A 14,313-nucleotide genomic window follows, 5' to 3' on the forward strand; every position below is an offset into this window, starting at 1 on the left:
CAGATGCTTGATTACATATTCTTGATTCTTGAATCGTGAGTATAAATCGCGCTGCTGAGTTGGGGTTAACACTTAGAGAGTTAGGGTTTAGGCGGCTTGGGAGGGAATTGGGTGGGCTGAGTGCTGTGTCCGGTTAAAATGAGGTATATGATAACTGTATAAATTATAACATATATTATATTTATTAATTAATATAAATAGTTCGGTTCTTTCGGTCCGGAACCGAATTTTTCCCAAATGGACCGGACCGAACCGAAATTTTATTCGGTCCGGACCGAAAAACCGAATAAACCGAATTTCTGAGAAAAAAGGAACCGGACCGAATTTTCGCAATTCGGTTCGGTTCTTCGGTTCTGGTTCGGTTCTGCTCAGCCCTAAGTACATATGATATTATATTGTGAAATTGAAAATTGATTGTGATTATCCCAAAGGCAAGCATTTCGAAAAATATCCTAGAACGATATACCTCTTTAAAAGCTTATTGTAACATGAAAATAAAAATTAATCAACTTATATTACACAAAACATACTATCAGTTATCAGCTACAATTTTCAAATGCAAAATTTTGACTTAGCATTAAGATAATGGTGGACAATTTCGAGTATCGGGTCGGGTTGACGGTCGCTGGTCAGTTTTTTTACCCAACCCGAACCCGGTCCGAAATTTTGATGGGTCGGAATATTTAACCCGAACCCGACCGACTCTACCCGGGGTAACCCGAACCCAACCTGACCCATAATATTTATTACTAAAAATATTTTTTTAATAATAAATAAATGTCATTTAAATTCAAATAAATTATTTTTATTAAATTAAATAGTATTTTATTAAATTTAACTAATAGATATTACAAAAATAATATAAATCTATGTATTTTATATAAATATGTATGCTTTTCAAATTATATATTCATTTTCGGGTAATTTCAGTTCAATTTTGGGTAACCCGAATTCAACCCGAAAATGACCCTTTTTCGGGTTGATTTTGGGTCAACCGAATTCGGGATCAACCCGAACCCGAAAAACCTCCAACCCGAATTCGTTTTATGGTTCGAATTCGTGTCGGGTTATCAAGTTTGGGTCTGAAATTGTCAACCCTAATTAAGATTAACATATTCCTAACAGATATATTAATAATCAAGTGTATCCTTGTGTTTTATTAAAAAGCATCATTAATCATTATTATGACTATATATGTGGATGAATTGGATATTATTGGTACCGATGAAAATATTACTAATACTGCTAACTATTTGAAAAATGAGTTTAAAATGAAAAATCTCTGAAAAACAAGATTTTGTTTCAATATATAGGTTGATCACTTATCTTCAGACATTTTTATCATCAATCAAACTACGTACATTCATGAACTTGGATAATATTGAAATATTCGCTCATGCAATAATATGACGTATAATTTTACAAATTCACTATCAACGTCAACATTCGAGAGACTTACAATACAATATCAGAATGCGAAAACAAAAAGACTTGCTATAACAAGATGTCAAATGTAAGACATTTTATTCAGGAAGAGCCACTTCCTTCCTTCATCAAGATTTTATCTCACTAGGTTTTCTTGTAGGATTTTAACAAGATAATTAATCTTTATAATAACTCATATTGTCAGTTGACAATGAATGAGGAGTACTCCCTCCGTCCCCTTTTATATGTCCATTTTGCATTTCAAGTAGTCAAATTGACCAATTTTTGACTAAACATTACAAATTATCTACTCATTATTTTTAAAATCTGAAAGTTGCATATTAAAATAAACTAAATATACTTTCTATTGATATAATTTTTATTATTTTTCTCAATTATTTGATACATGTAAAGTTCAGTCAAAATAAAGTCAATTTGACTGGTCAAAAGTCAAAATGAACATGTAAAAGGAGACGAAGGAAGTATTATATTATTTGTATATATATAAAGTGATTGTCAAAACTCTTGAAGGGAAGTCTTGCAAAACCAATTCAAAAAGATATAAACAGGAAGACTTACAAAACTTATCGAGAAAGATTTATGAAACTTACTTCTAAAATAGAGATGACAAAATAATTTAATTTGAAACAAAATCTGAAATCCTAGATTTTGGATTTACCGAACTCAATATATTAAACTTCACATTTAGTGATAACGGGCCCATCGGCAATGAAGTACTTCACCAAGAAGAGTTGGTGAAGAGTTTAGATCATGTTCATCATCCCTCTCGGTCAAAGATTACGTAATCTTTGGCTTTAAGGGTAGACAACTAGACATATATAATTAACGGAAAAAACGGTGATGCAGATATCTCGGGGGAGGAGATCAACAAGTCTTAGGTCATTAAAATTATAAATAAAAATCAATGATTAAATCAGGTCCAATTCACATGTGCGGATGTGCACAGGTACATTTTCATTTAAATGACGTTTTATCGAATTGTTTAGAATTTCAACGAGAAGAGAAATATGAAAAAATTTTAAGGCAGGGTTTAAGATATTAAAAAGAAAAAAAAATTGAACCGGATCATGACGATGATATCAAGGAGATTGTCAGGCAGAGGTGAGAATTCCAAAATGGGAGTCCCGCTGATTTCAGAGAGAGCTTGGATATCGAAGAAATTTGCAAAGGCAGAAGGAACAAGTAAAAAACAAAATTCGGGAGACAATTACAATCTGGAAGTCCCTGCCCCCAAGCTTAAGCATTGGTGGGTTCACTGAATACAAGGTTACTAGGTTAGGTGGGTCAACTCGTACAAAAACCGTAGTATCAAATGAGTTCAACACTGCTGTACTAGTTAAAAAAAAGTGAAGCCCAACCATGTTCAAGTAACACCAATTAAACATATTCACAAACACTCAGACATATGTATTATGTAGAGAGGGAGAGAAAGCAAGCGTTTAAACAAGTTCCACCACTAACTAAAACTGTTTTAAAAGTTGCATACTCCCAAGCTATCAGCCCTATGAGGCTGTGACGTTCTTACAAAAGGGTTAAGCATTTGTGCTGACATGAAAATAATATACACCGCATCATAGTGACAAGATGACCACCGATGCCCATTAGGACATGGTGGGGTGTCACCAGCAGGTCTTGGATATGCAATGATACAAATAAAACAGAACACTATTCAGTTTTTAATCACAAGCGATAGAAGATGTAACCTTGCACTCCTTGCTGCAGCAATAGAATATTCGTCTTGACTTTCTTTGGCAGCAGCAACAGCAGCAATGTAAGCTTCTTGTGCATCCGCCAATCTTTGCATCTCCAACACATCCAAAGAATCCTGCACATATGGAACTTTCAGCATTGGGCCAAAAATATTTATAACTATATCTATATTAGAATTCCCAAAACATTATCCAGTACTTAAATTCCTCGAGAAACAAATAAAGGTTAAAGCCACATTTTTTGATATAGCAAAACATCCAAGATTTTAGCTGTGTGCTATCTTGCAACAGTTTCTTGAGAGCTGTATTTCCATTATGTTTGATATTAAAAACTTGTGAATGCAGAATATGTATTTAAAGAAGTAACCACAAACAAAACATAAACCAGTAAGAAATGGTCTTCCTCTTACCACATCATCTGGAATGTGATCTATATGATTCAGAGGGACATCGTAGTCTTCAGTAGATACATCATCATTGTTCTTTCTTAGGCCTTCACACAGAATCATGATTGATGACATCTCTGCTTGCATAGTATTCACATCTTCTTGCAATTTCTCTGCTAGTGTATTAGATGTCATTGCTTCCCACCGTAGCTTCTCAAGGGCTGCTTGTTTGTCAGCAAGCATTATCTGCAAAAAAGATAGTTAATTACAGTGTGATTAATAGCCTGACAACTGTCAAAGCTCAAGGAAGAAGGAAAGGGATGATTCGAAGTAAAGGAGTGTCTTGCCTAATGTTAATTATAAATTGCTTTAGCAGATATCATATTAAAAATGACTAATGATTTACAGAACTGGAAAAACAAAAGCAGTGTGGATATCAGAAGGTAACGTTCACAGTACAGCTGTGACAGTAGACGTACCAAATCTACATAACACAACAATAAAATGAATGCAGAAAAGAAAGAAAAAAGATAATAGAGGGAGAAGTATCTTGAATAATGCAACTCAGGAAAGTCACTGTACTAAATTTTTATCATGAAATTTGCAAGCTGTTGGAAAAGATAATAGAGGGAGAAGTATCTTAAACAACATAACAAATAAGATATGTGCTACTTAAATAGAATAATGCTGCCAGGAGATGTTTTGTATTGTTAGATGTCAGATTCAAAGAATAAATAGTTTATTCCAAGATATAAAAATATCCACAGTTTATCATCTCGCAAAAAAAAAAAAAAAAAAAAAAAGAAGGAAATAACATTACAATTTAGCCACTTTCCATAGCAATATAGTAATTTGTGCCAACTTCCAGATGTTTGTATGTGTTAGTGTGTTACAGAAAGATAATTGGTAAAATACCAATTTACCAGCTTTTATTATATCCAACACTAATACATTGGCAAAAAACTTTATTCAGAAAGGTAATCATGATATTAGGGATGCATTTAAATAATAAGCATGTGATTACTTCTCCACAAATGTGAATAAATATTGAAAAGAATAAAATAAATTCACTATATAGATTTGCGTCAAAACCTTCTATGAATTGATTCCCCATAAAAAGATAGAAATCAAACGATCCAATGCAGTGATTTGTTACAACTACGTGCAAATGTTTGTCAAGATAATATAGCAAGAAGGAACAGATAAAGCACATGTTTAGATTCGAACCTTTGCATCAGAAAGTTGTTGCTGAGTAGACTTCGCCACAAAATCCTTTTCAGAAACCTGTTGCTTCAGTTCATCAAGTTTAGCAATCTCTGACTTCAACTTTCCTTCAGAAATTTCAGCTGATTTCAAAAGTTCATCCTTCTCTGATAGTTTCCTCTGCAGATCTACCATTTCATCCCTCAATGCAAGTAATTCTTCATTGTTCTCTGATGTACTTATTTGGGGAAATGAGAAGTCGTTGGCACATCCATCTTTGTTATCACCAGCATTCTTATGTTGGTCTTTGTCACCAAGGTCTCTACGTTTTTTTGTTGGAATGGATTGAGCTGCATGTTTCCCTTTCAGCTCACTCGCCTACAACAAAGGCTAATGTCAGTGCCACATGTGATCCTAAAATAAACAATAAAATTTCCAAACAACAATATAAAATGCATTCAGAACATTACAAATACAGTAGACTAACTGTTTCATTTCCTGTATGGTTCTTATTAGACCCGGCAATTTTAGACACAACACGAAACGAATCAAAAATTTAGTGTTTGTGTTTTCATTTTAAGTACAAGACACGAAATACACAATCGTGATTTACTGTCGTGTTTGGTTTTACCCTTTGAGTGCATGACATGACATAATCAACTATAAAAATAATAATAATATATAATATATGTTAATATATTTTAAGAACAATAATCATAGTAAATAACTTGATAATAATAGTTAAATTTTGTATATAAAAAAGATATAATATCAATTAATAAGTATAAATTAATTAATTATCAATATTTTTAAATATGTTTATATATTTAAAATTTTGCGCATATTTCGTGTAATTTTCATGTACTTTTGTGTTATGTATTTTCGTTTATCGTATTGTGTATTTTCGTGTACGCAAAAAATTTGTCTAATTTCCTATCGTCTCGTTTTTTTCCTTGTCGTGTTCGTGTTTGGATTCCAGGTACACGAACCTATATCGTGTCGTGTTCGTGTTTGGTACTAGGTACACGACACGACATGAATTGCTAGGCCTATTTCTTATTCATCAATACTTCATACTTAGCTTCAGGGACAAGCATTGTTAATTCGTTATTATGTATTTATGTTATATAAGAATTCATTTTAGCCAAAAAAAATTTAAATTAAACTTTAAAGCTCCATGCTTTCTAAGTTGGTTTTATGTAAGAGATTTTCTATTTCTTTCAAGGCTGAAAAGTGACAGGAAACATTAGATTAACACAATAAAGCTCTTCTCTTATCACAGGGGATAAAAGGTACACAGCCCTCCACTCAGAAGTCAGAACTTCTCACTCTCTAGTCTACCTATGTCCAATTGTTAAGCGGCGAAAACCATGATTCAATCTTATAAATTATGAAATACTTCTCGCTTCTAGTTGGGAGCAGATTTAAACAGCCAAACACTTGAACCATTTACATTAAGCATGAAGCACTGGACCAAATACAGTCCCCGTCCATTTCATAGCTCCCACTCGATAGTTTACAGTAGAAGATTCATACCCAATACAAAATAAAAGTAGCAAGTGCATTTATTAAATGTACTAATTCTATCAAGCTTAATAAACATCTCTAACCAAACCTGCATAAACTAGAAAGTAAACTTTTAAGGCTCATCAAGCACAAATGGAAATATTAACTAAAAAGTTCACTTTATGAGGTAATTCCTGAAAATCTAAAACCATAAAAGTTCATTATAAGTATAATTGCAAGATCCACACATTGGAGATTATTTTGATAATCACATTCGACACACAAGTAAAACATTCAATTAGAAGCATGATTACAAGATTTGCACCTTAGAGATGGATTCTCGAGCCGGTGTCTTGGTGTAAATCACCGAGCCACGACGAGTAAACGAGGTTTTCGCCTTCCTATCCTGAAAAAAATCATCAAAACCAACAAATCAAGCTCAATTCAGCTACAACAAACACCTTCTCACACAATCGAAAACACACACAAACATCAAAAATCTCTCTAAGTACTTACAATCAGAGACTGAACAAGAGGAACAATCTCGACAAGATCATTAAAGAGATTCCGATCGAGATTACTCGCCGGAGCAGCGGAGAAAGAGTCGTGAGTACGCCGGAGAAGTGGAGAGTCGACGGAGCGATCTTGACCGGCGGCAAGCCATGAATTAGCGGCGGCGCTGTCATCTAAATCTACAAAATGTTGTTGAGCTTCGTACATGTTTGAATTATAATAAGATTGATTTTGATTTTGAAATTGAAGTTTAAGATGAGTGGGTTTTGTGGACTGACTGTTTGGACGGCAATTTGGGGAAGAACAGAATACAGGGGTAAAAGGGAAAAGTGCGTAATACTTGGCACCCGCTTGCTTTTTTCAAAAAGTTTGATCGGAAATATCTTACTTCCTCGATCTCAATTTATAGGTCCATTTTAAAATAAACACACATATTAAAAAAAAAATTGGTTAGATGGAATCTTATCTCATGTATCATTAATTAGTGTATTGATAAGTGAGAATATAGTTGAGTTTCAAAAAAATCACAATAAATATAAGGATTTAGTGCATTGAGAAATGAAAATAATGTTGAGTTTCAAAAAAGTTACAATTAATATGTAGATAAATTTGTATTGAAAGAAGAGAGGGACAAGTGTTTTGGGACAAATTTTTTTTCCAAAATGGACCTATAAATTGAGACGGATGGAGTATTATAGATTGGAAAAAATTATAATCGATAAAATATTTAAAAAATATTAAAAAATGAAATTTAATGTACAAATTCATATGTGACTCAAATTTATTATACAAATAAAATATCGACTTTGATTTGAGTTCAAAACATAATACTGCGTCTTCTTCCCTGTCAAACAAGTTTAAATTAGTAATAAAATACACTATATTCATGTTGGATCAATGTAATATTTTGTATCGTACAACAGGTATGTAACTATAGTGACCGTCCAAAATTTTTAATGTTTTAATTTTAGTTATATAATATAACTTGATTTCTTAAAATATAAGATTTCATATATTAATTTATATAGAGTCCGATGAGTATTGTTATATGTTATATGATTATGTATTAAAAAGTTTTCCTGCGACAAAAACGACATATTGTAATGTGAAATTTCAATTGGTGTCATTGATTTGTGCACAGAAGATTAATTTCATTTATTATTTTCATAGATCAATCTCATTTATTATTTTACTCTAAAAAAATCTTATTTTATTATTTTTATCAATAATCAGACTATATCGTGTGTTATTTGCGAATATTTTTTAATTGATTTAATTAATGTGAATATAGAAGGTCAGTCTCATTTCTTGTTCGATCATCAATTATAATATTACTCATGTCATTTGAGATTTTTTGCCGAACCAATTTAGTTTCGTAACATATTTCATGTTATATTATAAAAAATAATGATAAGATGATGCAACACAAATTTGATTTAATCATCTTAAAATAGGTCATTTGACATTTATATAACTAACTTTAAATATTAAATAAATGTATAACTTTAAATAAATGATGATCTGCGCAAGAAATGAAGCATCTCTTGATTTATAAAATTTCACTAGTTTTTTCTTTTGGCCATTGAGTTTTCAAGCAAAAAGACAACATTTAATATTTCTGTTTTATAATAAAAAAAATTAAAGCGGGGAGTTTGATCGATTAACAAAAATATATCAACATGTTATGTGGTATAACAAATAAACTTCTTGATCGTCGTGTGTTCTCGTGTTTCGTGTACTTTAAGCTATTCGACATATTTAAGATTCGTGTATTCAATTTCAAATCTGTATCATTTTCAAAACGTGTCGTATATTTTTCGTGTAATTTCCATGTATATTTAATATAAATATAATAATAAATTTAATTATAATATATTTGACAAATTACATTTTTATGTATTATTTAATAAAATATATATTAAGTCTTTATATCTACATATATTTACATACATATTTGTACATGTATATGCATTATATATAGTAGCTTATAGCCCGTGCAAGACATGGGAGCATTTTAATTATTTATAAATTTTTTAGATATATTATGGTGCGAAAAAATTTAATTTATAAATAATAAATCAAAATTTTCAATAAAATAAAATTTGAAATTATGATTTGTTTATAAGTTAGAACTGTTATAAATACACCATCACAGCCATTAATGGCGTCAAATAAACTATGATAATCAAGTCATTCCTTTTCTCGTATGTATCGTGTTAACGTATTAAATTTTTTCTATCAAATTATAATAAAATTTTGAGTTGAATATGTGAGGCCAACTTCTATTAGATTATATTAATAAATGTATTTTATATTAAAATTATTATAATGTGATAAATTATGGTTCTAGATTAAAATTGATAACATAATTTGTTTTGAATTAAAAAAAGGAATCATAAACATGCAATAAAAAGGTGGAATTTGTTTTGGATCATGAAAAAGTTTTTGTATTCGTTCCTCACATAAATCCGGCTTATTAATTTAAAAATATATTATCTAAAGATTGTGACGGTGCGATTTATATATATATTTGAAACAGATGGTGCGATTTATATGATTCCACAAATAAAATTGGTAGGAAATATTTATTTTACATTAAAAAAATCATAAACATATGAAAGACAAAATTTGTTTTGGATTCGGAAAAAGAATCATAAACATGCAAATAGCTATCAGTTGATTATAGAACAGAAGTTAATTTTATTCTAACCTAACGGTGCTTATTCGTTCAATATACGATCTGACCGATGATAAACTTTTGGATCATAGAACCATACGACCAAATTATCTCGCTTACGCTTATTATATATAAGTATATAATGTAAATTATTTAATAAAAATATATATTAAATTTTTATATTTACATACATATTTGTAGGTGTATATGTATTGTGTATATATATATGTAAATATATGTTTTTTATATGAAAGTATATTTATTTATTTAATATATATTTATATCGTGCATAAAATAAAAATCCATATCCGACACAAGATTGACCGTGTACTTTCGTGTGTTCGGTGTCAAAAATTCAAATACAAACACTAATTTTTTGTGTCAGTACACTAAATTGCCGGGTCTAGTAACATATAAAAAATATGCCAAGATGTGAATAATCTCAACAGATATAATTTTATATTGTTAAACTTTTATTTTTTACCATATTCAAAATATAACTATGATCAATATATTTAGTCAAAGTTTTGCATATTCAAGCTAGTTAGCTAAGAGAGTTTGGCAAGATGCTATAATAAGAATGTGTATATTGTTTATAGAGATCTAATATATTTATATTAATGAACTATCAATTAAATCAAATATTTAAGGCCACTAGAGAGATTGTTAAATTTAAATAAGGATACAAAAATCTAATAATTGTTTATAAAATACTATCAACAAAAATTACTAATTAAAACAAGAATTTACTAATTAAAACAAGAATTTTGTTTTAGAAGAAATAACACATGCAAGTTGCAATGAGATAATTTTTATCATCATGTTTTCTCTCTACAAGAGCGGTAAGCCGGAAAACTTTCAAAATTCAAAATTTAAACCACAATCAGGAAGATGGACGACGAGGATTGGCAATCGGTGGAGAGGAGATGAAAGGAAGCTGACAGATTTCATCTGGGCACATACGGTATGGGTTAATAGAGAAACTCTGGCGAAACTGAATAGTGGAGACAAGGGTGCAATAAACGAAGCTTTGGAACAGATACACTGGAGAAGCATCGAAGGAGCCTACTCTAGGGAGCGTGTGGAGGAGAAAACTAGAGACTGCAAAGAGATGGGTAATTTTGAAAGAAAAAAAACATATAGCGAAGCTTTGAAAAATCAGCAGGGGAAAGGGAGTTTGGGCCAGCACAGCAACTTGAATAAAGGTGTGGAGGAGGAATGGACAGAGGTTTCTTATAGGAAGAAGCCGAAGAGTAAGCAAGCACCGAATGGAGCGGATTATGCAACCATTTTCTTGCATAATATCCCAGAGGAAACAAGTGGTAAGGATATGTGGAACTTATTTCAGGCCTGTGGGGAAATAGTTGACATTGTGTTGCCAAAAAAGAGAGACTCTAAAGGCAAGAGATATGGATTCGTTAAAACAATTAGTGAGCTAGAAGCAGGTGCAATCATTAACAATGCTAAGGGCTTCAAAGGATTGGGGAGGAGGCTAAAAATGACGATTAATAAACCTTCAGAGGGTATGAAGGGTCAAGATTGGAAAGGGTATAGGGTTCCTAAAAGTGTAAATGATGACAAGAGGGAGCCGGAGAAAGAATGTACTGATTTTGGGAAAAAACTATTTGAGTTTACAGAAATGGAGGTAGATGAGGAGGTGGAAAAGGCTCTGAAGGAATGTAAAATAGGATTTACCTGGTTTGAAGAATCTGTTGAAGCCTTGCAGGGAAAGTTAAACGACATAGGGCTTGGCAGATATAAGGTCAACTCGCTCTCGCAAAGAAAATTTCTTATCAGGAAGAATAAAGAAGATAAATGGCAACATCTGGAGGAAACTGATTTGTCAGTCTGGTTTTGTAAGATAAAGAATTTTGAGGATCAGGACAATGTTATATCTCGAATTGCATGGTTGGAATGTAAGGGGCTGCCAATGCCAGGATGGGTAGAAGAAAATCTAAAGGCTTTCACTAGTTCTATGGGAAATTGGATAAGCTGGACATACCAGAGTGATAACCTGCTGGACTTCTTTAATCCAATTATATGTATTGATACGCAAATGACAGAGCACATTAGAGAGAATTTAACTGTGTTATATAAAGGTAAGCAGATCAAGATCTCCTTTTCAGAGATTACCGATCAGACATACCTAAAGGGTAAAGTAGGGCCAATGGAGTTTTCTACTGAGAATTCACACAAGGAAAATAGTGAAGAAAGTTGCAGGGAAAATAAAGATGGGAAATCAAATGGTTGTAGCGAGGTTTCTAAAGCTGAGATAGGTGTTAAGGTACAGAATAGTACGGAGGGCATCGAAGGTAAGGAATTGGTCATTCATAAAAATAGTGGAGACAAGAATTTGGATAAACAGTCTGAGGAGAATAAAGGGAGCCCAGGTAGTGTTGAGCAAATTGCAGGTGATTTGGAAGAGCATGGTGATCTTTTAAATGAATCCCCAGATTCGGCGAAATCGGAAATTTACTCACCAGCTCAAAGCTCTAGTTCTAAACTTTCACTGTGTTTGGATATTAACAAGAAGCTAAGAGTTAAGAGTCGACGAGGAAGACCTAAGCTTATAAGGCAAAATCCGAAAAATCCGTTTGACATAGGTGTGAAATTCAAACACAGGAATAAAAAGAGGAGAGGCAAGAGATGCTCGGCCAAATGGAAGGATAATATTGCTAAGGAGCAGTGCTTGCAGGTAGTGCCTGCAAACCTGGAGGGAAACTCTGTAAAGGAAGCTTTGGAAATTCTTAGTAGTGCTGAGGCTATGGGACTAGTTGCAAGCAGCAATAGAGAAGAAGTACTTCAGGTTATAGTCAAAAGATTGGAGAAGGGGGAGATATAGTTAATGCAGTAAGTATATTTTGTATATTAGTAAATGGATGAGTATGAATGATTTAAAATTGTTGTCTTGGAATATTAGAGGTATAAATAATGATATTGCTGTGGAAAATCTGAAGAGCCTAGTTAAAACCCAGAGAGCTGATGTTATTTGTATCCAAGAGACCAAGAGTGGATATTGGTCGCGTAATTCTCTGCAGAAATTTTTGGATTGTGAAGTGTTTTTTCATGTGCAACAACCATCTGTAGGTCTGTCTGGAGGGTTGGTAACTTTCTGGAGGATAAGTTGTTTAAAATGTGTGGCGCTTGCGCAATCAAGGTACTGGATTTGGACTTCCTTGAGGTTACATAATGGAGGGGAAAGAGTACATATTATCAATGTCTACAGTCCGCTCACAATAGATCAGAAAAGGCAATTATGGTTAGATCTCAGGAATATCATAGGTTGTGTACCTGATGAAGCAATCTGTATACTTGGGGATTTTAACTGTATAAGGGATCCAGCTGATAGGATGAATTGTGACTATAATTTAAGAGAAATTGGGGAGTTTAATGATTTTATAACAGGTTGTAATTTGATGGAAATCAGGTTATGTAACACTGGTTTCACCTGGATTGGTAGAGGTGGGAAGAAAAGTAAGTTGGATAGGTTTATGATTAATGATAGGTGGATGCAGAGTGGTTGTTGGAATGCCAGGGCGATGTGTAGAAAATATTCAGATCATAAACCTATCGTGCTGTTTGCTGAAGGGAATGTATGGGTTCACAGACCTTTTAAGATGTTCAATTGTTACCTAGAGGATTCCCTGAGGGAAGAGGTTAAGGAGTGGGTTAAACGCAGTGGTTCTTGGGATGGATTTAATATACAGAAGTCGCTAAAGGAGATTAAGCTGTTGATAAAGGAAAGGTTAGCCCTCAAACCAAATAATGTTGAAGAGGAGATTAAGGTTTTGGAGAAGCAATTAGACCAACTGGATGATATGGCTAATGTAGATCAAGATGTTCAAACAGTCAGGCAAAAATTACTAGCACTTTATGCTAAGAGAGAATCTATGCTAAGGCAAAAATCAAGGATGGATTGGTTAAAGTTAGGGGATGGAAACACTCGTTTTTTTCATCAGATGGTGCAGAAAAGAAAATGCAGAAATCAGATTAAGAAGATTCTCTGGAATAAAGACTGGCTCTGCAATCCGGAGGATATTAAGGATGCTTTTTTCATGTATTATTCAGATTTTTTCAAGGAATACAATGAGCCTCTATTTAAATTAGGTACACTCCATCTACCAGCTTTACTGGATAGTGAAAAAAAGGCTCTGGTTAGACCTTTTACCAAGCTAGAAATTATGGCGGTTCTAAACTCTATGGCGGATGATAAAGCCCCTGGGCCGGACGGATTTAATATTAGAAGCATAAAATTTCTATGGCCTTTCATTGGGGGGAAGATAATTACATTTATGGAGAACTTTCATTCGAGCATGAATGTTCCAACTGGACTGAATTCTTCGTTCATCTCCTTAATTCCCAAAGTCCTGGAACCTAGTCAGATAAGAGAATTCAGACCCATTAGCTTAATAAATACATCGATGAAGATTTTAACAGAAACCCTGGCTTCAAGATTAGCAGTTTGTATGGATAAGCTGATTGGTGAGGCACAGTCATGTTTTGTTAAAGGGAGACAATCTTCTGAGAGTATACTAGTGATCAAGGAGGTGGTTCATTCTTTGCAGCAGAACAAGTGCAAAGGGCTGATCCTAAAATTGGACTTCGAAAAAGCTTTTGACACGGTAAATTGGTCTTTTCTCATTCAGACTTTGGAGGCCATGAATTTCGATAAAAAGTGGTGCTCCTGGATCAGAGCTTTGTTGTCAACTTCTAAAATCTCGGTCTTGGTTAATGGTTCTCCAACCAAAGAGTTCTCGCCAGAGAGAGGACTTAGGCAGGGTGATCCCTTATCACCTCTTCTCTTCAACATAGTGGGGGAGGTACTGAATAGTATGTTGTGTACTGCATCAAGAAAGGGTATCTTTAGAGGTAT

At 33.0% G+C, this 14,313-nt stretch overlaps 1 protein-coding gene across 1 annotated transcript; it reads right to left on the reverse strand.

The window, feature by feature from the left end:
- Positions 1-2,830: 2,830 nt before the first annotated feature.
- On the reverse strand, positions 2,831-7,138 carry LOC108211444 (protein MICROTUBULE BINDING PROTEIN 2C). The gene is made up of 5 exons (XM_017383049.2): positions 6,767-7,138; positions 6,576-6,656; positions 4,769-5,122; positions 3,566-3,787; positions 2,831-3,271 (listed from the first exon to the last, which is right to left on the reverse strand). The coding sequence occupies exons 1-5, from the start codon at positions 6,968-6,970 to the stop codon at positions 3,116-3,118; spliced, it is 1,017 nt and encodes a 338-aa protein (XP_017238538.1). The 5' UTR covers positions 6,971-7,138; the 3' UTR covers positions 2,831-3,115.
- Between the last annotated feature and the right edge of the window lie 7,175 nt (positions 7,139-14,313).

The sequence above is a fragment of the Daucus carota genome, chromosome 3 (assembly GCF_001625215.2).
Source record: "Daucus carota subsp. sativus chromosome 3, DH1 v3.0, whole genome shotgun sequence".
NCBI classification, from domain to species: domain Eukaryota; kingdom Viridiplantae; phylum Streptophyta; class Magnoliopsida; order Apiales; family Apiaceae; genus Daucus; species Daucus carota.